Here is a 22,758-nt window from a genome sequence, read left to right as displayed (position 1 = left end):
ATAATTTAATTAAAAGCATGTAAAAGATTATCTGTCCATCTACCTAGTCTGAATCTCCCAAGATTTTAACTCCTAAACAACAAGAAGATGCTTCTCCAAGACCTCCTAATCAGGCCTCAACTCCTGTCTCCATTTGTCGCTCCTGTCTGTACCGTTGACCTTCAGCTTCTCCAACCACATCAGATTCCACCTCTTCAGCCTATGCAAACGGTTGTTGTTTTCCATCCCCACTAACAGCCTACGCTGCTTTTTCCGGCCTTTCCTCTCAAAATCCCTCCGCCCCCAAGTTCCTGGGCCTCCGAGAGCGCGATCTGTGACCGCCCTGTTCGGGCACGTGCTCATCGGCCGCGCGCCCCCGCCGTTTGCTGCGCGCCCGCGTGCCGGCTCCGCGCCCCTCCGCCCTCCCCGCGCGCCGCCGACCCGGCCCGCGCCGTCTGGGAACCAGCCTGGCGCGTCGCCCCCTGCGAGGCCCGGGACCGGCGGGGCGGCAGCAGCGGGATGGGCCTGAGCCCCGCCGCCCGGGGCGAGGGCGGGCGCCGCCTCCCTAGGTTCCCACGGTCCCGCGTCCGGCCCGCCTTGAGAACCGCGAGTACTGGGCCGAATGGCGCCCAGCCCGCTCCTGGACTTCCAGCCGGGCCCCGGTCAGGCCGCCGCGGGCGTGGGGCTTCTCCCCGCCGAGCCGCCACGCCCCGGCCTGGAGCCTTCCGAGGTCGTTTTCCAGGTCCCAGCAGGCCCTCGGACCTCCAGAAAGGTCACCGTGGTTTCCTTCAATTCTCCTCGTAGATATTTGTTCATTGTTAGAGATGCTTGTTAACTGAGATAAGTGAATAGTTAGGAATGGCCGTTGGCTATTAATTTAATCAAAGCGGGCCAGGCATCCAGCGACCCTCGCGAGTATTTACCGAGTAAACAGACGCGGCTGCTGCCCGGCAGGTAGAGTTCAGACCGGCTTCAGTCCCACAGAAGCTTCTGCCATTGGGTTTAACCCCAAGTCTTCTGCCATCTGGGATAGAGGCAACCGTTCCCGATTCCATACCCAGGAGTTCCAAAATCTCTCTTTCCCGGAGGAACCCTTTTCAGGATGGTCCCACAGCCCCCTTTATCCCAAAATTTATTGAGGGCTAAAAATGGCATCTGGTCCCATCAGTTAATGGGAAATAGATGGGGAAACAGTGGAAACCGTGTCAGACTTTATTTTTTTGGGCTCCAAAATCACTGCAGATGGTGATTGCAGCCATGAAATTAAAAGACGCTTACTCCTTGGAAGGAAAGTTATGACCAACCTAGATAGCATATTAAAAAGCAGAGATATTACTTTGCTAACAAAGGTCCGTCTAGTCCAGGCTATGGTTTTTCCTGTGGTCATGTATGGATGTGAGAGTTGGACTGTGAAGAAAGCTGAGCGCCGAAGAATTGATGTTTTTGAACTGTGGTGTTGGAGAAGACTCTTGAGAGTCCCTTGGACTGCAAGGAGATCCAACCAGTCCATCCTAAAGGTGACCAGTCCTGGGTGTTCATTGGAAGAACTGATGCTGAAGCTGAAACTCCAGTACTTTGGCCACCTCATGGGAAGAGTTGACTCATTGGAAAAGACCTTGATGGTGGGAGGGATTGGGGGCAGGAGGAGAAGTGGACGACAGAGGATGAGATGGCTGGATGGCATCATGGACTTGATGGACATGAGTTTGAGTGAGCTCAGGGAGCTGGTGATGGACAGGGAGGCCTGACGTGTTGCGATTGGTGGCGTCTCAAAGAGTCGGACACGACTGAGCAACTGAACTGGACTGAACTGGGAGCTGGGCTCAGTGCTAGACTAGAGCTCCCACCTTCGAATCGCGGTCGAGGCCTGGCTCCAACCCTTCTTTCATGGGTTACACTCCCCATAGAAGGCAGTTGTGGTTTAAATATTCAGTAACATGATTTTTTTTTTCCTTCGAATTAGAAGAATCTGTGGGATCTCAGGCGCTGGACCAGCTTTTGCCCCAGAAGTCACAGCAGGGCACGATAGAACAGGGCAGAAGCAGTGTCCAGCAGGGGTAAGATTCTTTCTTTGTGTGGAAGCACTGGGTCTTTGGGTGGTTTTGAAGAACTGACTTTGATGACAGTTCTGTAATACAAATCCTTAGCTGGTGTCTGCATAAACCAGGCTGCCAGCAATGGAGCCTGCTGTGCTCCTGGTGATAATAGTGGGAGGGCAGTCCTAGGACCTGCAGGCCAGGCCGGAGGCTGCCTTGTAGTAGTTTCTAGCCATTCTGCAGACCCCTGAGAACCAAAATGCTTCCCAAGAATGCTTAAAATATTGCCCGCTGGTCTCAGTAACTAATGAATGATGCAACCATCGTCCAGTTTCTGCAGTTGACTTTCTTGAGAAACATGACATTTGTCTCTGTTTAAGATTCTGAGAGCTGAAAGTTTGGAGAAGAACAATACTGAAAATGGGGAGTACACCCTATCTCCTCCTCATCACTCCCATACGCTATACCTTTAGAGAAGAGTTAAAATTTGGGGATGGTAAGGAAAAAGCCATTTTGGGGGTGGTCATTTTGAACCCAGTGATCGAACCTGGGTCTCCTACATTGCAGGCAGATTCTTTACCATCTGAGCCACCAGGGAAGCCAGATGTATACATATGCTTTTCCATTTAACCCTCTTGATAACTCTGTGAGACCAATATTAGCATCTCTAGTTTATAGACAGTCAAACCGAGATTCAGACAGACTAGTTTATTAGCTCAAGGTTGCACAGCAAATACGAGAGCCAGGATTCAAACTCAGGCCTTTGTGGCCCCATATATTTCACTCTGCTGTTCTACCCCAAAATCATATCCCTGCCTTTAGTTTCAGTCCTCTCCTGTAACATTTTGCTTCGAGGGACAAAATATACTGATTTCTATCACAGTACTGGCAGTTATAGTGTTGCCAACAGGCTTTCTCAGAATTATGGAGCTAATTATTGGAAGAAACAGTCCAACAGTTGAGAGGCCCTTCTGGCCTGGAGGACTGGGAGGGAAGGGGAGGAGAGGCCTGTTGAATTTCCTTAGAAGTCATTGGGTACTATTTTAAAACAGCTATGTCTAAATATTTTAAAACATCAAAAAAAATTATTAGAGGGAGGGAAACACCCCTGAAAGCTACTCATTTCTGTCATTAGCATTTTAAACAATTGTCTGAAAAGCAGAAAACAGCCATTATTTTGTAGGACAGAATAGCATCACAGAAACAAATTTCATAGGCAATGCTTCTTAGAATGTCAAAACTGAAAGATATCTTAAAGTCATAACTCTGAAGTAATACAGAACTTCCAATAGTTGTGAAGTAGTGGTTTTTCTGTTAACTATACTGTCACAAAATTCATTTAGGGAGAAGCCCGTAGTCAGCCTGGAGTCCATACTCAAGCAGAAGAGAGCAGAGCGGAATTCAACCCTGAAGCCTGGGACTGCAGGCAGGTTAATGAAGCAAGCAGCAGAGGTGGGTACTGTGGGAATTCTCAGACCAGGCATATCTTTAATTCCAAGAGATTTCTCTACTATTTTACTTTATTTATATTGTGGCAGGTTGAACTGCACACCGATTAGGGATGTTGCTTTCAGTTCAGTTCAGTTCAGTTGCTTAGTCGTGTCCAAATCTTTGCAGCCTCATGGACTGCAGCACGCCAGTCCATCACCAACTCCCGGAGTTCACCCAAACTCATGTCCATTAGTCGGTGATGCCATCCAACCATCTCATCCTGTCATCCCCTTCTCCTCCTCCCTTCAATCTTTCCCAGCATCAGGGTCTTTTCAAATGAGCAGCTCTTTGCATCAGGTGGCCAGAATATTGGAGTTTCAGCTTCAACATCAGTTCTTCCAATGAACACTCAGGACTGATCTCCTTTAGGATGGACTGGTTGGATCTCCTTGCAGTCCAAGGGACTCTCAAGAGTCTTCTCCAACACCACAGTTCAAAAGCATCAATTCTTCGGTGCTCAGCTTTCTTTATAGTCCAACTCTCACATCATACATGACTGAAAAACACAATAGCCTTGACTAGATGAACCTTAGTGGGCAAAGTAATATCTCTGCTTTTGAATATGCTACTAGGTTGGTCATAACTTTTCTTCTAAGGAGCTGCTGCTGCTGCTGCTAAGTCGCTTCAGTTGTGTCCGACTCTGTGCGACCCCATAGACAGAAGCCCACCAGGCTCCCCCGTCCCCGGGATTCTCCAGGCAAGAACACTGGAGTGTGTTGCCATTTCCTTCTCCAATGCATGAAACTGAAAAGTGAAAGGGAAGTCGTTCAGTCATGTTTGATTCTTAGCGACCTCATGGACTGTAGCCTACCAGGCTCCTCCATCCATGGGATTTTCCAGGCAAGAGTACTGGAGTGGGGTGCCATTGCCTTCTCCGTTGCAAGGAGCAAGCATCTTAATTTCATGGCTACAATCACCATCTGCAGTAATTTTGGAGCCCAAAAAGATAAAGTCAGCCACTGTTTCCACTGTTTTTTCATCTATTTCCCATGAAGTGATTGGGACCAGATGCCATGATCTTCGTTTTCTGAATGTTGAGCTTTAAGCCAACTTTTTCACTTTCCTCTTTCATTTTCATCAAGAGGCTCTTTAGTTATTCTTCACTTTCTGCCATAAGGGTGGTGTCATCTGCATATCTGAGGTGATTGATATTTCTCCCAGCAGTCTTGAGATTCCAGCTTGTGCTTCTTACAGCCCAGCATTTCTCATGATGTACTCTGCATATAAGTTAAATAAGCAGGGTGACAATATACAGCCTTGACGTACTCCTTTTCCTATTTGGAACCAGTCTGTTGTTCCATGTCCAGTTCTAACTGTTGCTTCCTGACCTGCATACAGATTTCTCAAGAGGCAGGTCAGATGGTCTGGTATTCCCATCTCTTTCAGAACTTTCCACAATTTATTGTGATCCCCACAGTCAAAGGTTTTGGCATAGTCAATAAAGCAGAAATAGATGTTTTTCTGGAACTCTCTTGCTTTTTCCATGATCCAGGAGATGTTGGCAATTTGATCTCTTGTTCCTCTGCCTTTTCTAAATCGAACTTGAACATCTGGAAGTTCACGGTTCACACATTATTGAAGCCTGGCGTGGAGAATTTTGAGCATTACTTTATTAGCGTGTGAGATGAGTGCAATTGTGTGGTAATTTGAGCATTCTTTGGCATTGCCTTTCTTTGGGATTGGAATGAAAACTGACCTTTTCCAGTCCTGTGGCCACTGCTGAGTTTTCCAAATGTGCTGGCATATTGAGTGCAGCACTTTCACAGGATCATCTTTTAGGATTTGAAATAACTGGAATTCCATCAGCTCCACTAGCTTTGTTCGTAGTGATGCTTTCTATAGCCCACTTGACTTCACATTCCAGATGTTTGGTTCTACGTGAGTGATCACACCATTGTGGTTATCTGGGTCATGAAGATCTTTTTATATAGTTCTTCTGTGTATTCTTGCCACCTCTTCTTAATATCTTCTGCTTCTTTTAGGTTCATTCCATTTCTGTACTTTATTGAGCTCATCTTTGCATAAAATATTCCCTTGGTGTCTCTAATTTTCTTGAAGAGATCTCTAGTCTTTCCCATTCTGTTGTTTTCCTGTATTTCTTTGCATTGATCGCTGAGGAAGACTTTCTTATCTCTCCTTGCTATTCTTTGGAACTGTGCATTCAAATAGTATATCTTTCCTTTTCTCCTTTGCTTTTCGCTTCCCTTCTTTTCACAGCTATTTGTAAGGCCTCCTCAGACAGCCATTTTGCTTTTTTGCATTTCTTGTTCTTGGGGATGGCCTTGATCCCTGTCTCCTGCACAATGTCATAAACCTGCATCCATAGTTCATCAGGCACTCTGTCCATCAGATCTAGTCCTTTAAGTGTATTTCTCACTTCCACTGTATAATTGTAAGGGATTTGATTTAGGTCATACCTGAATGGTCTAGTGGTTTTCCCTACTTTCTTCAATTTAAGTCTGAATTTGGCAATAAGGAGTTCATGATCTGAGCCACATTCAGCTCCTGGTCTTGTTTTTACTGACTGTATAGAGCTTCTCCATCTTTGGCTGCAAAGAATATAATCAATCTGATTTCGATGTTGACCATCTGGTGATGTTCATGTGTAGAGTCTTCTCTTGTGTTGTTGGAAGAGGGTGTTTGCTATTACTAGTGCATTCTCCTGCCTTTGCCCTGCTTCATTCCGTATTCCAAGGCCAAATTTGCCCATTATTCCAGGTGTTTCTTGACTTCCTACTTTTGCATTCTAGTCCCTTATAATGAAAAGGACATCTTTTTTGGGTGTTAGTTCTAAAGGTCTTGTAGGTCTTCATAGAACCGTTCAGCTTCTTCAGTGTTACTGGTTGGGGCATAGACTTAGATTACTGTGATACTGAATAGTTTGCCTTGGAAACGAACAGAGGTTATTCTGTCGTTTTTGAGATTGTATCCAAGTACTGCATTTTGGACTCTTTTGTTGACTTTGATAGCTACTCCAATGGTCATGTGAGCTAAATTCACCCATTCCAGTCCATTTTAGTTTGCTGATTCCTAGAATGTTGACATTCACTCTTGCCATCTCCTGTTTGACCACTTCTAATGTGCCAGCAAATTTGGAAAACTCAGCAGTGGCCACAGGACTGGAAAAGGTCAGTTTTCATTCCAATCCCAAAGAAAGGCAATGCCAAAGAATGCTCAAACTACCGCTCAATTGCACTCATCTCACATGCTAGTAAAATAATGCTCAAAATTCTCCAAGCCAGGCTTCAGCAATATGTGAACTGTGAACTTCCTGATGTTCAAGCTGGTTTTAGAAAAGGCAGATAAAAGAGAGATCAAATTGCCAACATCTGCTGGATCATGGAAAAAGCAAGAGAGTTCCAGAAAAACATCTATTTCTGCTTTATTGACTATGCCAAAGCCTTTGACTGTGTGGATCACAAGAAACTGTGGAAAGTTCTGAAAGAGATGGGAATACCAGACCATCTGACTTGCCTCTTGAGAAATCTGTATGCAGGTCAGGAAGCAACAGTTAGAACTGGACATGGAACAACAGACTGGTTCCAAATAGGAAAAGGAGTACGTCAAGGCTGTATATTGTCACCCTGCTTATTTAACTTTATGCAGAGTACATCATGAGAAACGCTGGGCTGGAAGAAGCACAAGCTGGAATCAAGATTGCCAGGAGAAATATCAATCACCTCAGATATGCAGATGACACCATCCTTATGGCAGAAAGTGAAGAGGAACTACAAAGCTTCTTGATGAAAGTGAAAGTGGAGAGTGAAAAAGTTGGCTTAAAGCTCAACATTCAGAAAACGAAGATCATGGCATCTGGTCCCATCACTTCATGGGAAATAGATGGGGAAACAGTGGAAACAGTGTCAGACTTTATTTTGGGGGGCTTCAGAATCACTGCAGATGGTGACTGCAGCCATGAAATTAAAAGATGCTTACTCCTTGGAAGAAAAGTTATGACCAACCTAGATAGCATTTTCAAAAGCAGAGATATTACTTTGCCCACTAAGGTCCATCTAGTTAAGGCTATGGTTTTTCTTATGGTCATGTATGGATGTGAGAGTTGGACTGTGAAGAAGGCTGAGCGCCGAAGAATTGATGTTTTTGAACTGTGGTGTTGGAGAAGACTCTTGAGAGTCCCTTGGACTGCAAGGAGGTCCAACCAGTCCATTCTGAAGGAGATCAACCCTGGGATTTCTTTGGAAGGAATGATGCTAAAGCTGAAGCTCCAGTACTTTGGCCACTTCATGCGAAGAGTTGACTCATTGGAAAAGACCCTGATGGTGGGAGGGATTGGGGGAAGGAAGATAAGGCGACGACAGAGGATGAGATGGCTGAATGGCATCACTGATTCGATGCACATGAGTTTGGGTGAACTCTGGGAATTGGTGGTGGACAGGGAGGCCTGGCGTGCTACGATTCATGGGGTCGCAAAGAGTCGGACACGACTGAGCAACTGAACTGAACTGATGCCTTTAAATTGTTTAGAAACAGCTTTATGAATCTGTTTATTGAGCATTATTGAGGTATAACCAACATATGATAAACTGCATATATTCAGAGTATACAATTGGGTATGAGTTGACATGTGTATTTGCCCATGAAACCATCACCACCATCAAGAAAACGAATAACCAGGAATTCCCTGGCATTCCAATGGATAGGACTCTGTGCTTTCACTGCTAAGGGTGCAGGTTCAATCCCTGGTGGGGGCACAGACATCTGCATCACTCCCACAGCTTTCTTTGTCTCCCTCTGTAAACCCCTCCCTCTTCCACTCACGTCCCCACGCAACAACTGATGTGCTTTCTGTTGCTTTGCATTAGTCAGCATTTTCTAGAGGACTGCATAAATGGAATCATTGTATGGGCTTTTTTGTGTCTGTCTCCTTTCACATAATTTCATATAATTATTCCAAGTTATGTCTATGTTGCTGCACGTTATCAATAGTTTATTTCTTTTTATTACTAAGTAGTATTTCATTATATGGATAGACCACTATTTTGTTCATTCACTCACCCTTTGGTGGGCATTTGGGTTGTTTCTAGTGTTTGGCTGTTGCAAATAAAGCTGCTTATGAACACGTGTGTACAGATTGTTACAGGGAAGAGCTGATTTTGACTCCTATTGGATCTGTTTCTTTGACTTTAACTTGTGTTTCTCATTGCTTTTGGTCACTAAAAAGAGACTGTACATACATAAGGGCCTGCCTCAGGGAACCCTCGCCTCTGCTGTAGGCAGGAATAAGCCCTCCACCCACTTCCTTGTATCACCCCTCAGAGTTATAAGACTTTCAGAAACTTTTATCATCTAGGGGCCTTATGAAAGACTGGTTTTTCTAAACAGGTGCCTATCTCTGGGAGAAGGGCCAGGGCTGGCCTGCCAGCCTACACAAAGGAAATAAATAAGATGGATGGAAGATTTTGAAGTGACATCTTATTTCAAAGAGAGTAAAAGGGCAGAGAAAGCTTAATCTGGATTTGAAGACTGGAGCACCAGCTGGGAGTGGAGGTCAACCTGGAGGATATAGACTGGTTCCCTGAGGTTCATGAAGTGCTGGGGACTGGGTAAAGTCAAGGATAAAGGGAGGATGAGACCTTGGAAAAGTTTCCAGTATGGCTACAACCTTGGCTGCCATTAGAATCACCCAAGGAGCTCTTAAAACTCTGGTTCTCAGGCCATATTTCAGATCAGTCTTAATTTTTAAGAGCTCTGCAGGGGATTTCCATGTGCAGCCAAAGGTGAGACCCAAAGCTCAATACAGTCAGTTTATAGTGGGAGAAACTTCAGCAAGAGAGCAGATGACTATTAAGCAGGTGACTCTAGGTGACTATTAAGTCTGTTGTAAATTCCATTCAAGTTTTCACCTTTCTACCCCTGTTAAAACTCAACATTCAAAAACCCAAAGATTATGGCATATAGTCCCATCACTTCGTGGCAAATAGATGGGGAAAATGTGGAAACAGTGACAGATTTAATTTTCTTGGGCTCCAAAATCACTGTGGACAGTGACTGCAGCCATGAAATTAAAAGACACGTGCTCCTTGGAAGAAAAGCTATGACAAACCTAGTCAGCATATTAAGAAGCAGAGGCATCATTTTGCCAACAAAGGTCTGTATAGTCAAAGCTATAGTTTTTCCAGTAGTCATGGATAGATATGAGAGTTGGACTGTAAAGAAGGCTGAGTGCCAAAGAATTGATGCTTTCGAACTGTGGTGCTGGAGAAGACTCTTGGGAGTCCCTTGGACTGCAAGGAAATCAAACCAGTCAATTCATTCAGAATATTCAACCCTGAATATTCATTGGAAGGACTGGTGCTGAAGCTGAAACTACAATCCTTTGGCCATCTGATGCTGGGGACAAGACCTGACATGGGGGAAGATTGAGAGCAGGAGGTGAAGGGGGTGACAGAGGATGAATTAGTTGAATGGCGTCAGTAATTCAATGGACATGAGTTTGAGCAAACTCAGGGAAATAGTAAAGGACAGGGAAGCCTGGAGTGCTGCAGTCCATGGGGTGGCAAAGAGTCAGACACGAATTAGCAACTGAACAACAACAACCCTTATCCAGTGGCAATGTTGCAGGTGGATTAAAATTCTAAAATCCACTTCCCTCAGTGCTGAAACTTTCTATTTCTTGTACCAAGCTTGTTAAACATCCTTGATGGCCAGCATGTGGATTTCTTTTGATTTTTTTTTTTTTCTGGCTTAGGCTAGCATCAGAATAAATAGTTCTGTCTTCCTAATGGCAATTATTCCAGGAAAATTCAGCAAGGATAGTGATTTCACGGTCCACATGGCAAGGCTGGTTTGGGGTGCCCTCTAGTGGGAACTAGACTGGAATGGGTGAATTTAACTCAGATGACCATTATATCTACTACTGCGGGCAGGAATCCCTCAGAAGAAATGGAGTAGCCATCATGGTCAACAAAAGAGTCCGAAATGCAGTACTTAGATGCAATCTCAAAAACGACAGAATGATCTCTGTTCGTCTCCAAGGCAAACCATTCAATATCACAGTTATCCAAGTCTATGCCCCAACCAGTAATGCTGAAGAAGCTGAAGTTGAATGGTTTTATGAAGACCTACAAGACCTTTTAGAACTAATACCCCCAAAAGATGTCCTTTTCATTATATGGGACTGGAATGCAAAAGTAGGAAGTCAAGAAACACCTGGAGTAACAGGCAAATTTGGCCTTGGAATGCGGAATGAAGCAGGGCAAAGACTAATAGAGTTTTGCCAAAAAAATGCACTGGTCATAGCAAACACCCTCTTCCAACAACGCAAGAGAAGACTCTACACATGGATATCACCAGATGGTCAACACCGAAATCAGATTGATTATATTCTTTGCAGCCAAAGATGGAGAAGCTCTATACAGTCAACAAAAACAAGACCAGGAGCTGACTGTGGCTCAGATCATGAACTCCTTATTATCAAATTCAGACTTAAATTGAAGAAAGTAGGGAAAACCGCTAGACCATTCAGGTATGACCTAAATCAAATCCTTAATGATTATACAGTGGAAGTGAGAAATAGATTTAAGGGCCTAGATCTGATAGATAGAGTGCCTGATGAATTATGGAATGAAGTTCCTGACATTGTACAGGAGACAGGGATCAAGACCATCCCCATGGAAAAGAAATGCAAAAAACCAAAATGGCTGTCTGGGGAGGCCTTACAAATAGCTGTGAAAAGAAGAGAAGTGAAAAGCAAAGGAAAAAAGGAAAGATATAAGCATCTGAATGCAGAGTTCCAAAGAATAGCAAGAAGAGATAAGAAAGCCTTCCTCAGCAATCAGTGCAAAGAAATAGAGGAAAACAACAGAATGGGAAAGAGTAGAGATCTCTTCAAGAAAATTAGAGATACCAAGGGAACATTTCATGCAAAGATGGGCTCGATAAAGGACAGAAATGGTATGGACCTAACAGAAGCAGAAGATATTAAGAAGAGGTGGCAAGAATACACAGAAGAACTGTACAAAAATGATCTTCACGACCCAGATAATCATGATGATGTGATCACTCATCTAGAGCCAGACATCTTGGAATGTGAAGTCAAGTGGGCCTTAGAAAGCATCACTACGAACAAAGCTAGTGGAGGTGATGGAATTCCAGTTGAGCTGTTTCAAATCCTGAAAGATGAAGCTGTGAAAGTGCTGCACTCAATATGCCAGCACATTTGGAAAACTCAGCAGTGGCCACAGGACTGGAAAAGGTCAGTGTTCATTCCAATCCCAAAGAAAGGCAATGCCAAAGAATGCTCAAACTACCGCACAATTGCACTCATCTCACACTCTAATAAAGTAATGCTCAAAATTCTCCAAGCCAGGCTTCAGCAATACGTGAACTGTGAACTCCCTGACGTTCAAGCTGGTTTTAGAAAAGGCAGAGGAACCAGAGATCAAATTTCCAACATCTGCTGGATCATGGAAAAAGCAAGAGAGTTCCAGAAAAACATCAACTTCTGCTTTATTGACTATGCCAAAGCCGTTGACTGTGTGGATCACAAGAAACTGTGGAAAATTCTGAAAGAGATGGGGATACCAGACCACCTAACCTGCCTCTTGAGAAATCTGTATGCAGGTCAGGAAGCAACAGTTAGAACTGGACATGGAATAACAGACTGGCTTCAAATACGAAAAGGAGGATGTCAAGGCTGTATATTGTCACTGTGCTTATTTAACTTCTATGCAGAGTATATCGTGAGAAACGCTGGACTGGAAGAAGCACAAGCTGGAATCAAGATTGCCAGGAGAAATATCAATAACCTCAGATATGCAGATGACACCACCCTTATGGCAGAAAGTGAAGAGGAACTAAAAAGCCTCTTGATGAAAGTGAAAGTGGAGAGTGAAAAAGTTGGCTTAAAGCTCAACATTCAGAAAACGAAGATCATGGCATCTGGTCCCATCACTTCATGGGAAATAGATGGGGAAACAGTCGAAGCAGTGTCAGACTTTATTTTTTTGGTCTCCAAAATCACTGCAGATTGTGAATGCAGCCATGAAATAAAAAGATGCTTACTCCTTTGAAGAAAAGTTATGACCAACCTAGATAGCATATTGAAAAGCAGAGACATTACTTTGCCGACTAAGGTCCATCTAGTCAAGGCTATGGTTTTTCCTGTGGTCATGTATGGATGTGAGAGTTGGACTGTGAAGAAGGCTGAGCGCCGAAGAATTGATGTTTTTGAACTGTGGTGTTGGAGAAGACTCTTGAGAGTCCCTTGGACTGCAAGAAGATCCAACCAGTCCATTCTGAAGGAGATCAACCCTGGGATTTCTTTGGAAGGAATGATGCTAAAGCTGAAGCTCCAGTACTTTGGCCACCTCATGCGAAGAGTTGACTCATTGGAAAAGACTCTGATGCTGAGAGGGATTGGGGGCAGGAGGAGAAGGGGACGACAGAGGATGAGATGGCTGGATGGCATCATGGACTCGATGAATGTGATTCTGAGTGAACTCCGGGAGATGGTGATGGACAGGGAGGCCTGGCGTGCTGCGATTCATGGGGTCGCAAAGAGTCGGACACGACTGAGCGACTGAACTGAACTAATGGGAACTCAGTTGCTATTGTATTTTCTCTTTCAGGCAGGAGTTGGTTTGTTCAGGGGATAGAAACCTGGTTTTGGTCCTAGCTCTGCCAGCTGACTTGCAAAGGACTTTGGCAAAGCACTTCATCTTTCTTGGCCACAATTTCTTCCATGTAGTATTGCTGAGTCAATGGTCTGGTTTGTGCCCATAAAAATTCATTCCCTCAAGTGGGCAGGACTTCTGAAATGGCTGAGGATCTCAGAAAATCTTCCCAAATAGCAAAAATAAAGCTGGATGAAACTGTCAAATACAATGATTTAAAGACTCTGGGGCTTCCCTGGTGGCCCAGTGGTAAAGAACCCGCCTGCCAAGGCAGGAGACGCATGCTCAATCCCTGGTCCAGGAGGATCCCACATGCTACGAAGCATCTAAGCCCGTGTGCTACAGCTGTTGAGCCTGTGCTCCAGAGCCTGGGAACAGCAACTACTTAAGCCACACTCCCTAGAGCCCATGCTCAGCAACAAGAGAAGCCACCACAATGAGAAGCCTGCACACCACAAGGAGGAGTGGCCCCTGCTTGCTGCAACTAGAGAAAAACCTGTGCAGCAACAAAGACCCAGCACAACCAATAAATAAATAAAATTCTGGAATTTGACCAAGAGCATACAGTAAGTTGATACACATTAAATCCAGAAAGTCTACTGAATCCTGGAATCTCAGAGCAATGGAGATCTGTAGTGTCTTTGTATGCCCTCCATCCCCTGCCTTCCCCAGCTCTGTGGTGGGAAAGTGGGTGGGACATGCCAGGAGGACTGGCAGTGGCCACAGAGGGAAACTTTATTTGAAACAGAATGTGGAAAATTCCATGCCCAGGGATGTTGTTGAAAACAATAGTTAACTAAGTGACAAACATCATGGAAGGCCAAAATTGCAGCTTGCTTGAGGTTGCAGTGTTTGTTGGGACAAGCGATAGATTAACAGACCAGCCAGAAATTTAATACAGAAAAGACAGTTACAGAGGGCCTAGAAAAGCTGCTGGTCTGGAAGGGGTACATAGGCTACACACACATTCAGGAGACGCTGGAGGGGCCTGTTCTTCCATTCCTGGAGGAGCATGAGGCCTTGTGAATGCAGAAAGTATTAAATAACAGCTCACAGACTTTTCAACTTTAGAACCTTGAATGAATTCTCCAAACCACACCAAGCTCCATAGGAAAAAAAGTGATGCCCTATTGGCCCAAGAGGTGTGTCAGCCTCTGACCAGTTACTGCCCATGTCAGACTTAAAAGCAAGAAAACAAAACAAAACTGGAGTAGGTGCACCAGGGGTTGAATACTGTGAGGGAAACAGACTTTGCAGAATTAACCCAGGCAGGCCTCTAAACAAACAAACAAGTAGCAGCAACCACCAGCTCTGGGGGAATCAGAATCAAAACAGTTGAAACATCTTGAAGCCATGAGAGAGAGAGAGAAAAGACTCATTGTGTACAAAGGAACCACAATAAAACTGATAGCTGTTTTTTTGGTCAGAAATGACGGAGGCCAGAAAGCAGTGGGATGGCGTATGAAAATTGACAAAAGGGAAAAAACAAAGCTGTCAACCAGAAATCCTACGTCTGATAAACTATCTTTCAAAAATGAAGCTGGAATAAAGTGAAGTCTCAGATAAGTGAAGACTGGTAGAAAGTGTTACTAGAGGACTTACCTGAAAGGGAGTAGCAAAGAAAGTTCTTCAGGCTGAAAGGAAGTCACACCAGACAGTAACTAATCTACATGAAGAAATACAAAGCACCAGTAAAGGTAATTACATAGGTTATTATTGTAAAGGAATATAAATATATATTTTAGCTTTTATTCTAACTAATTTTAAAGTCATGGAGCTTATATTGGATTAAGGACTCCAGATGGGAATTTGAATCCACAGTTTCACAGCGGTTTGTGACTCAAACAGTCCAAAAAAGATCGTCTGACTTGCCAATACAAGATCCAGTTACAGGCCACCTACAAGAGATAAACTATTTATTATTTTGGCTGCATGGCTTACAGGATCTTAGTTCCCTGATCGGGAATTAAACCTGGGGCCATGGCAGTGAAAGTGCTGAGTCCTAACCAGTGGACCACCAGGGAATTCCGAGGAGGCACTCTTTAGATTCAAGATCATAAATAGGTTGGATGTAGAAAGATGCAAGCAGAACCACAGCTGGAGTGGTTATACTAATATAAAAAAACAAACTTTTAAGAAATTTTATTAAGGAGAGGAACAGTTTTGATGATAAAAGGTTAATTCATCAGGAAGATATAACAATTATAAACACATATACATTTAACAATATAAGCCCCAAATTCGTGAAGAAAAGCTAACAGAATTGAAGAGAGAAATAGGCAATTCAGAAATAATATTTGGGGACTTAGATACTCTACTCTCAATACTGGATAGAATAACTGGACAGAAAATCAGTGAGCATATAGAAGATTTGAATAATGATATTAATCAACTTTACCTAACTGACTTTTACAGAATAGTCTACTCAAAAATAGAACACATATTCTTCTTAAGCAGACTTGAATATTCCCCAAGAGAGATCATATTCTAGGCCATAAAGCAAGTCTCAGCAAATTAAAAGGGATTGATATCATACAAAATATTTCTTTGTTCACCTGAAATTAAACTAGAAATCAATAACAATGAAATTTGGGAAATATGCATTTGGAAACTAAAAAACATACTTCTAAATAATCCATGGGTGAAATAAAAATATACAAATTAGAACATAGTTTCAGTTGAATAAAAATGAAAGTAGCCTATCAAATTTTATTAGATGCAGTTAAAGCAGTGCTTTATATAAGCTATAAATGCCTATATTAAAAAAGAATAGAGATATCAGATCAAGAATCCAAGTTCTTACCTTGATAAACTAGAAAAACGAAAGCAAGCTAAACTCAAAGCAAGTAGAAAGAAGCCATATGTTGGTTCTCTGAGATGATAAAATGGGCAAAACTTTTGCTACATTCATTGACCAAGAAAAAAAGAGAGAAAACTCAAATTACCAAAATCAAAACTGAAAGAGGGAGCTTGTTACCAATCTTGCAGAAATTAAAAGAATAGTAAAGGAATACTATGGACAACTTTATACTAACAAATTAGAAAACATACATGAAATGAACAAACTCCTAGAAAGACACAGATTACAAAACTAGCTCAGGAATAACCCGAAAATCTGAACAGATCTGCAAGTAAATTGAATTTGTAAATAAAAGATCTTTTCACAAGGAAAAACTCAGGCCCAGATGGCTTGACTTGAGAATTCTACTATACCTCTAAAAAAGAAAAGTTACCAGTTCCTCATAAACTCTAAAGAATAGAGGAGGGAATACTTCCCAACTCATTCTGAGGTCAGTGTTATCCAGTAGGAAAGTACGCTGATACTAAAATCAGGCAAAGTTCAGTTCAGTTCAGTTCACTCAGTCGTGTCGGACTCTTTGCGACCCCATGAATAGCAGCACGCCAGGCCTCCCTGTCCATCACCAACTCCCCAAGTTCACCCAAACTCATGTGCATCGAGTCGGTGATGCCAAGGATTATACATCATTACTAAGTGAGATTTATCCTAAGAATTAAGAGTTTGGGAGAAGGCGATGGCACCCCACTCCAGTACTCTTGCCTGGAAAATCCCATGGACGGAGGAGCCTGGTAGGCTGCAGTTCATGGGGTCGCTAAGGGTCGGACATGACTGAGCGACTTCACTTTCACTTTTCACTTTCATGCATTGGAGAAGGAAATGGCAACCCACTCCAGTGTTCTTGCCTGGAGAATCCCAGGGACGGGGGAGCCTGGTGGGTTGCCGTCTATGGGGTCGCACAGAGTCAGACACGACTGAAGCGACTTAGCAGCAGCAGCAGTAACAAAGCCAGAACCTGCAGGAGATCTTCCTCTTTCAGTGTCTCTCTAGCGCCCTCTATTGAAAAAGTTTGCATGGTGCTCAGCGTCAAGGAGAAAGTGTACAGGAGTTCCATCACGTACTCAGGCCGTGTGTGCAGGTGGAGCTGGCACAGTCAGCCTCTGTGGCTAAGGTGGTGGCAGGGGTGGGTGGGTCCTTCAGTCATTCGTGTGGAGAGATCCTTTTACAGCCTGGGTTTCTGTAATGTGATGAAAGGCAGTGTCTTCACACGGAGTTGTAGCTGATCCCCAAACAGGATCTCTGGAGTTCCCTGGGCACACGAAGTCTCATTTTATTTTGTTTTTCCATCATAGGATAAACCAAAACCCAGACCTGGAGACCTGATTGAGATTTTTCGGATTGGCTATGAGCACTGGGCCATCTATGTGGAAGATGATTGTGTGGTTCACCTGGCTCCCCCAAGTAAGAGTGGATACGCTATTGCAGTGATCCCCTGGGTCATGGACCAGTTCAGGTCCGTGGCCCGTTAGGAACTGGGCAGTACGGTAGGAGGTGAGTGGGGGCCAATGAGTGAAGCTTCATCTGTATCTACAGTGGCTCCCCATCACTCACGTTTCTAAATTGTCACAATGTGATAATAACAGAAACAAAGTGCACAATAAATTTAATGTGCTTGAATCATCCCGAAACCATCCTGTCCTGACCCATGGAAAAGTTGTCTTCCATGAGAATGGTCCCTGGCGCCAAAAAGGTTGGGGACCACTGCTCTATTGAAATATTGATATTGAAGTTAGCAGCATAAAAGGGACAGTTAATTATTGTGTCCCTCAGCTGCTACCTTACTTCAGCAATAAAACACCAGAAGCATGACTGAACCTTAATTTACTGTGTGATTGAGCTTGGTCTCTGTTCATCAAAAACCACTGAGTGTCCAGCCCTAAGACAGATGCAAGTGTTAAAAACATCCCTAAGTTCCCTGACCACCTAGACCACCTTTTCTTTAAAAATAGAGATGTCAGGTGGCTCAGTAAGTAAAGAGCCTGTATGCCCAGCAGGAGATGCAAGGAAGATCCCTCAGAGAAGGAAATAGCACCCCACTCCAGTATTCTTGCCTGAAAAATCTCATGGACAAAGGAGCCTGGGGGCTTCTAGTCCATGGGGTCGCAAAGTCAGACACAACTTAGTTCAAGATCTTCCTCTATTTCTGAGGATTCCCTGGGAGGGCTGCAGGTGCTTATGCATTCTGATTGCCCACTTCCTTCCCGTTGTCCCCAAATGCCGCTTCCGGCTTCCTGGTCACCTTTGGCAGCTCCGCCCTCACCGGATATCCCTGCTTTTCCAACCCATCCCAAGTGGCTTCACCCTCAGTGTGGACACTGTTCTCCTTTCATTTCAGCATGAGCACAGGGCTGAGATTAAACAGGTGACTAATTAAATTTTAGTTGAGGTTTGATGGGGGTGGAAATGGTGATAGTAGAAGATTACAGCACGGAATGTGAAACAGCTTAAAACTGGACGTCTAGAACGGTTGGTCACATGGGGTCCTCAGGAGATGGTACCTGGAGGAGCTGGAAGACAGAGAGGCAGGGGGCTCCACTGTGTAATCTTTGACGCCTCTGGAATTTTGCCTCCTGTGCCTGTTCAAGTTGAGATTACAAAAGGGCACTGATACCAAATGCTTATGGCCACACCTTGATCACACCGACTCAATGGACATGATTTTGAGTGGATTCCAGGAGTTGGTGATGGACAGGGAGTCCTGGTGTGCTGCAGTCCATGAGGTCGCAAAGAGTCGGACATGACTGAGCTACTGGCTCTCCTGCCCGTGTCCTGTCCCCTTCAGTTGGCCCAGCCTCTCACCTGGCTGGGACCTTCCCGCAGAGCAGAGTCCCTCTCTCCTGCTTTGCTTCCCCACTCATCCGACTGCCTGTCCCACTTCCTGTCTGGATGCCTATGTGAAAAATGGAAAATCATTTCACATCGCATTCATCTCCCCTCTCCTTTCCAGGCTAAATCCAGGAAACTTCTTCTGGTATAACCAGAGTTGTTATAGGGATAAGTTAACAGTTATGTCCCTCCCCTCCCCGTCAGATGTTCCCCTAAAAATGAATTCTGCCATTTTTGTTCCCCAAAGCGGAATTGCCTACTGCCAGCTTTTGTGAAGTCAGCAGATAGACTTCAAATGCTTCACAAAGAAAACGGGACATTTCTTGCACTCACACAACTTACAGCGGAGCGGGTTCCCATGTTTAAATATCCATATGGTTGTAGCAGGAAAACAGTCTTACCTGGCCTTGCGTGGGTTTCTGACCCTCTCTGAGGCTCTCCTCTAAGGACTGGGTATGATAATACAGCAGCTTCAAATGTTTCTTTCTTCAAAGCTGTGGAACCCTGATTTTAAACAAACCCTCAAGGAGAATCCTAATGCTTGAGTGGAGAGAGAGGGAGAATGGCTTTGGTGGAAGCTAGTTGGAATGGGTCCCATCTAGAGTCCTCTTGTGGCGTGGCCTCTTGGCTTCACCTGCACCCCTGCAGGGGCGGCAGGAGGAGGCCTGGCAGGAAGCCATAATCTTTCCCCGAGGAGCCAATGACTCTTACATGTAAGGGTGCTTGTCACCCTGGGTTCTGGTAAGGAAAGCAAGTCCTAGGGCTTGGTCGAGTCAGTACCCAGAATGGAATCTGGGACCATACCATAAGGTGCTTCCAGGGCTTGGTGAGAAAGAGATTGCTGTGAGGGTTGAAAGTGGGGAGTGCAGAAAACAGGGCAGAAGGTTTCTTGGGGAAGCTGGCCCTTTGCGTTTCATTTAGCCCAACTCCCATTCTCTGTTGTGCCTGTTAGAGACAGTGAAACTGGGGCCCTAAGAGAAGCCATTCACCCAGCCCCTGGAGTGAGCCAGGGGCTCTGTACCATGGCCCCTTGCAGCTCCCAACTTTGGCTTGTCTTTGGCCGCCAGGTGAGGAATTTGAGGCTGGCAGCATCACTTCTGTCTTCAGCAACCGGGCAGTGGTGAAATACAGTCGTCTGGAGGACGTACTGCACGGCTGCTCCTGGAAGGTCAACAACAAGCTGGATGGGACGTACCTGCCCCTGCCTGTGGACAGGATCATCCAGCGGACAAAAAAGATGATTAACAAGATTGTGCAGTACAGCCTGATCGAGGGGAACTGCGAGCACTTTGTCAACAACCTGAGATACGGCGTGCCCAGGAGCCAGCAGGTGTGGCATTCCACTCTCGGGAGTCCTTGCTCTAGTGCTCCAGGCTTAGTGGGCCCTGGTTGAGGGGTCTCCCATCTCACGAGCATTTGCACGTGAAAAGAAGATGCCAGGGAGCAAGGGGGTGATAGGAGGTCCTCCCAAGGAGCCTGGGCTCAGTGTTCAGGAGACCTAAGCCCAGGTCTGTATGAAACTGACCCCTGTTTGACCATGTCCTAGGGAGCTCCCCTCCCCACTTCTCAGACTCCCTGTGCGTAGAATAAGGGACTCAGTGGCTGTGTCCTTCTGACTGCCACACTACAGGCAGACCCTGGCCTGAATGGCTTTGGGGGAGGAAGAGAACTAGGAGCCCAGGTTGCCTCCTGGAGGAAAGGGCTCCCCCCTGCCTCTGATGTCCATCTCGGGCAATCCAGTCTTGTCCAGGTCTCTCGTGGCTCTAGCATCTTTGGGTTGCTTCCTCCTAGGCAGGCCAGTTCCTGAAGAGGGTGGTGAGGTAGGGGTGGGGCAGGGTGGGGTCCTAGGAGCCTCACCGAGGGTCCTGTGAGCTGGTCTCCTTTGCAGGTGGAGCATGTGCTGATGGAGGGAGCGAAGGCAGCAGGGGCAGTGCTCTCAGCCGTGGTGGACAGCATAAGACCCAAACCAGCGACGGCCTGAAGGTGCTGAAAACCCCAGGCAGAGGAAGAGCAGCCAAGCTGGCAGAGAGAACCCGGGCCTCCTTCCCTCCCCTGCCTTCCTCTGTCCATGGCCCCTTATAAGAAAATTGTGAGCTTCTGGAAGAATCTAGAATGTACCCAATTGCCCCTCCAGAAATACATCCAATATATGTGCTCATAGGCCCCTGGACTCTCAGGGTGGGAAGAACCTAATATTTGTTATGTATCTATTAGGCACCAGGCACTGAGCTAAGCATTTCACATACTCATCTTAACTTTTTTTTTGTAGGAAAGGGAACTTACTTACTTCTTAGGATGAACCTAGTCTGTGATGCTTTTTAACATCCTGGAACATCTGCTGAATGTTCCTAGAAGCAAAGAACTCTTTTCAGAAGTTCTCTTTACTGCCCTTTTCAGACTCCCCCCTGCCAGAGTGGTTCAGGGGAGGAAGCCTTTAAGGAAACCTGTAACTCATTGCTCAGGGCTAACTGTGCCTTCATCCAGAAGCAGGTTTCCCGAGAAATATTTTCTTTCAAAAATTATACATCATCTTTATTCTTTATTGTCTAAAAAGTGTCCCAATGTAAACTTTAATTTGACAAGACCATTTATCTTGCTTTTTCTGCCTCATAAGCACCAGAAAATTTAGAAATTTCCATCTTCACCAATTTCAGAGGAATGTTTAAAATAATTTAATCAATGGACTTTGGTGTGAATGAGGGAGAGAAAGGAGTGATTTTTATGCTTTGAAGAATGCGGCCATGACTGTAAAGCTAAAATGATGGCTGGAGATCATCAGTGCTAGCAGAGAGTTGAAGCCACCCCAGAAAGCCAGAGAAGGACTCTGAAAATGCCTAGGAAGCATGAGAGTTTGGAAGAGAAGGGAATGGAGCCCCCAGAGCATCTCAGATCAGGTCCGTTAAGATCTTCTGTGAGTCTTTCTCCCATTTGAAAGAAATAGACCTGCGGTGAAACCATTCAGTTTCCCCGGCTCTGTTCTGTTCTTAGCCATCCAAGCTTCACTGACTCTTCCTGTCTCCTAGATTTTGGAGTCTGGATGTGTGTCTTTGATTGATTCCCCTCTGCCCTGCCTGAAGGGCCTCTCTGCTTTGCACAACAGTTTCAGGTGCTGGTGAGTGGAGCTCGCCCCCATCTCTGTGAATCATGACTAAGATAAAGTTGTTGCCCCTGCTGCCATCTCCTCCTCCCTGCTCCCCAACATCACTGGGGTTCCCAGTATCCCTCCCTTCAGTCTCTTTATTCATGATATGGTCGAGGTTGGAGACTTCCTTTAGAGGAGAACCCAAGTGTCAGGGTTATACTTTATAGATTTTAGCTTTGAATGAACTCAGTGATAGATTAGTAAACCTTTTGATCTGAAGGTCACTTTGAACTCACAGACCATATTAATCATTAATCGAGGGAACAGGGTGTTGTTTGATTAACAAACAACTCTCTCACCCCAGGATGTATTTAGTAACTTTGAAATAAGGCACTTATCTATTTCTTGCTTACGTTTGGAACAGAAAGACACTTCCCTGGGTCCTTTCTGGTTTGTACTAGGTGGGGCAGAGACCCTCAGAAGTATCTTCACGGCTTATGTTCCTCAGTTCATCCAACAAACATGTTGGAATGTCTGCCATGTGTCAAGCCCTGGCTCTGCCCAGCTTTGTCTGAACCCAGGAGTGGTGGTCTGGGTTGGCAGTGAGTAGTTCTGAGATGGTTGGAGAGATGCAAGACGCAGTGGAGCATGGGTTGGAGACCACCTACTGGACAGTGGGCTCCCCCTGCTTCCAAGCTGTCCATAAAGTCGTGAGCTCTAGGAGGCACTCTTCGCACTTTGCAGATGAGGAGGGGAGGGTTTCTCAAAGTGTCATTAAAAACTTGTAGCAGTTGCTGCATTCTAGGGTAAAAAGAAGTCTGCTTTGAGTGGGACCCCTCCCCGCCGTGTGTG

General features: G+C 45.0%; 1 protein-coding gene across 1 annotated transcript; it reads left to right on the top strand.

Moving 5' to 3' along the window:
* Nucleotides 1-498: 498 nt before the first annotated feature.
* Nucleotides 499-21,008, top strand: PLAAT5 (phospholipase A and acyltransferase 5). The gene is made up of 6 exons (XM_040256090.1): nucleotides 499-646; nucleotides 1,943-2,036; nucleotides 3,359-3,467; nucleotides 17,291-17,399; nucleotides 19,892-20,154; nucleotides 20,713-21,008. Exons 1-6 carry the CDS (start codon nucleotides 499-501, stop codon nucleotides 20,803-20,805), a joined length of 816 nt encoding a protein of 271 aa, XP_040112024.1. The 3' UTR covers nucleotides 20,806-21,008.
* The last annotated feature ends 1,750 nt before the right edge of the window (nucleotides 21,009-22,758 follow it).

The sequence above is a fragment of the Oryx dammah genome, unplaced genomic scaffold (genome assembly GCF_014754425.2).
Source record: "Oryx dammah isolate SB20612 unplaced genomic scaffold, SCBI_Odam_1.1 HiC_scaffold_15, whole genome shotgun sequence".
Classification (NCBI taxonomy): domain Eukaryota; kingdom Metazoa; phylum Chordata; class Mammalia; order Artiodactyla; family Bovidae; genus Oryx; species Oryx dammah.
The sequence above is the reverse complement of the archived record's forward strand: the minus strand, read 5'-3'. Positions and strand labels throughout refer to the sequence as shown.

Coding starts and splice junctions, on each gene's coding strand:
- PLAAT5 (XM_040256090.1), top strand. CDS start 499: ATGGGCCTGAGCCCCGCCGCCCGGGGCGAGGGCGGGCGCCGCCTCCCT. Junction 2,037..3,358: donor AGAAGCAGTGTCCAGCAGGG/GTAAGATTCTTT, acceptor AAATTCATTTAG/GGAGAAGCCCGTAGTCAGCC. Junction 3,468..17,290: donor TAATGAAGCAAGCAGCAGAG/GTGGGTACTGTG, acceptor TTTCCATCATAG/GATAAACCAAAACCCAGACC.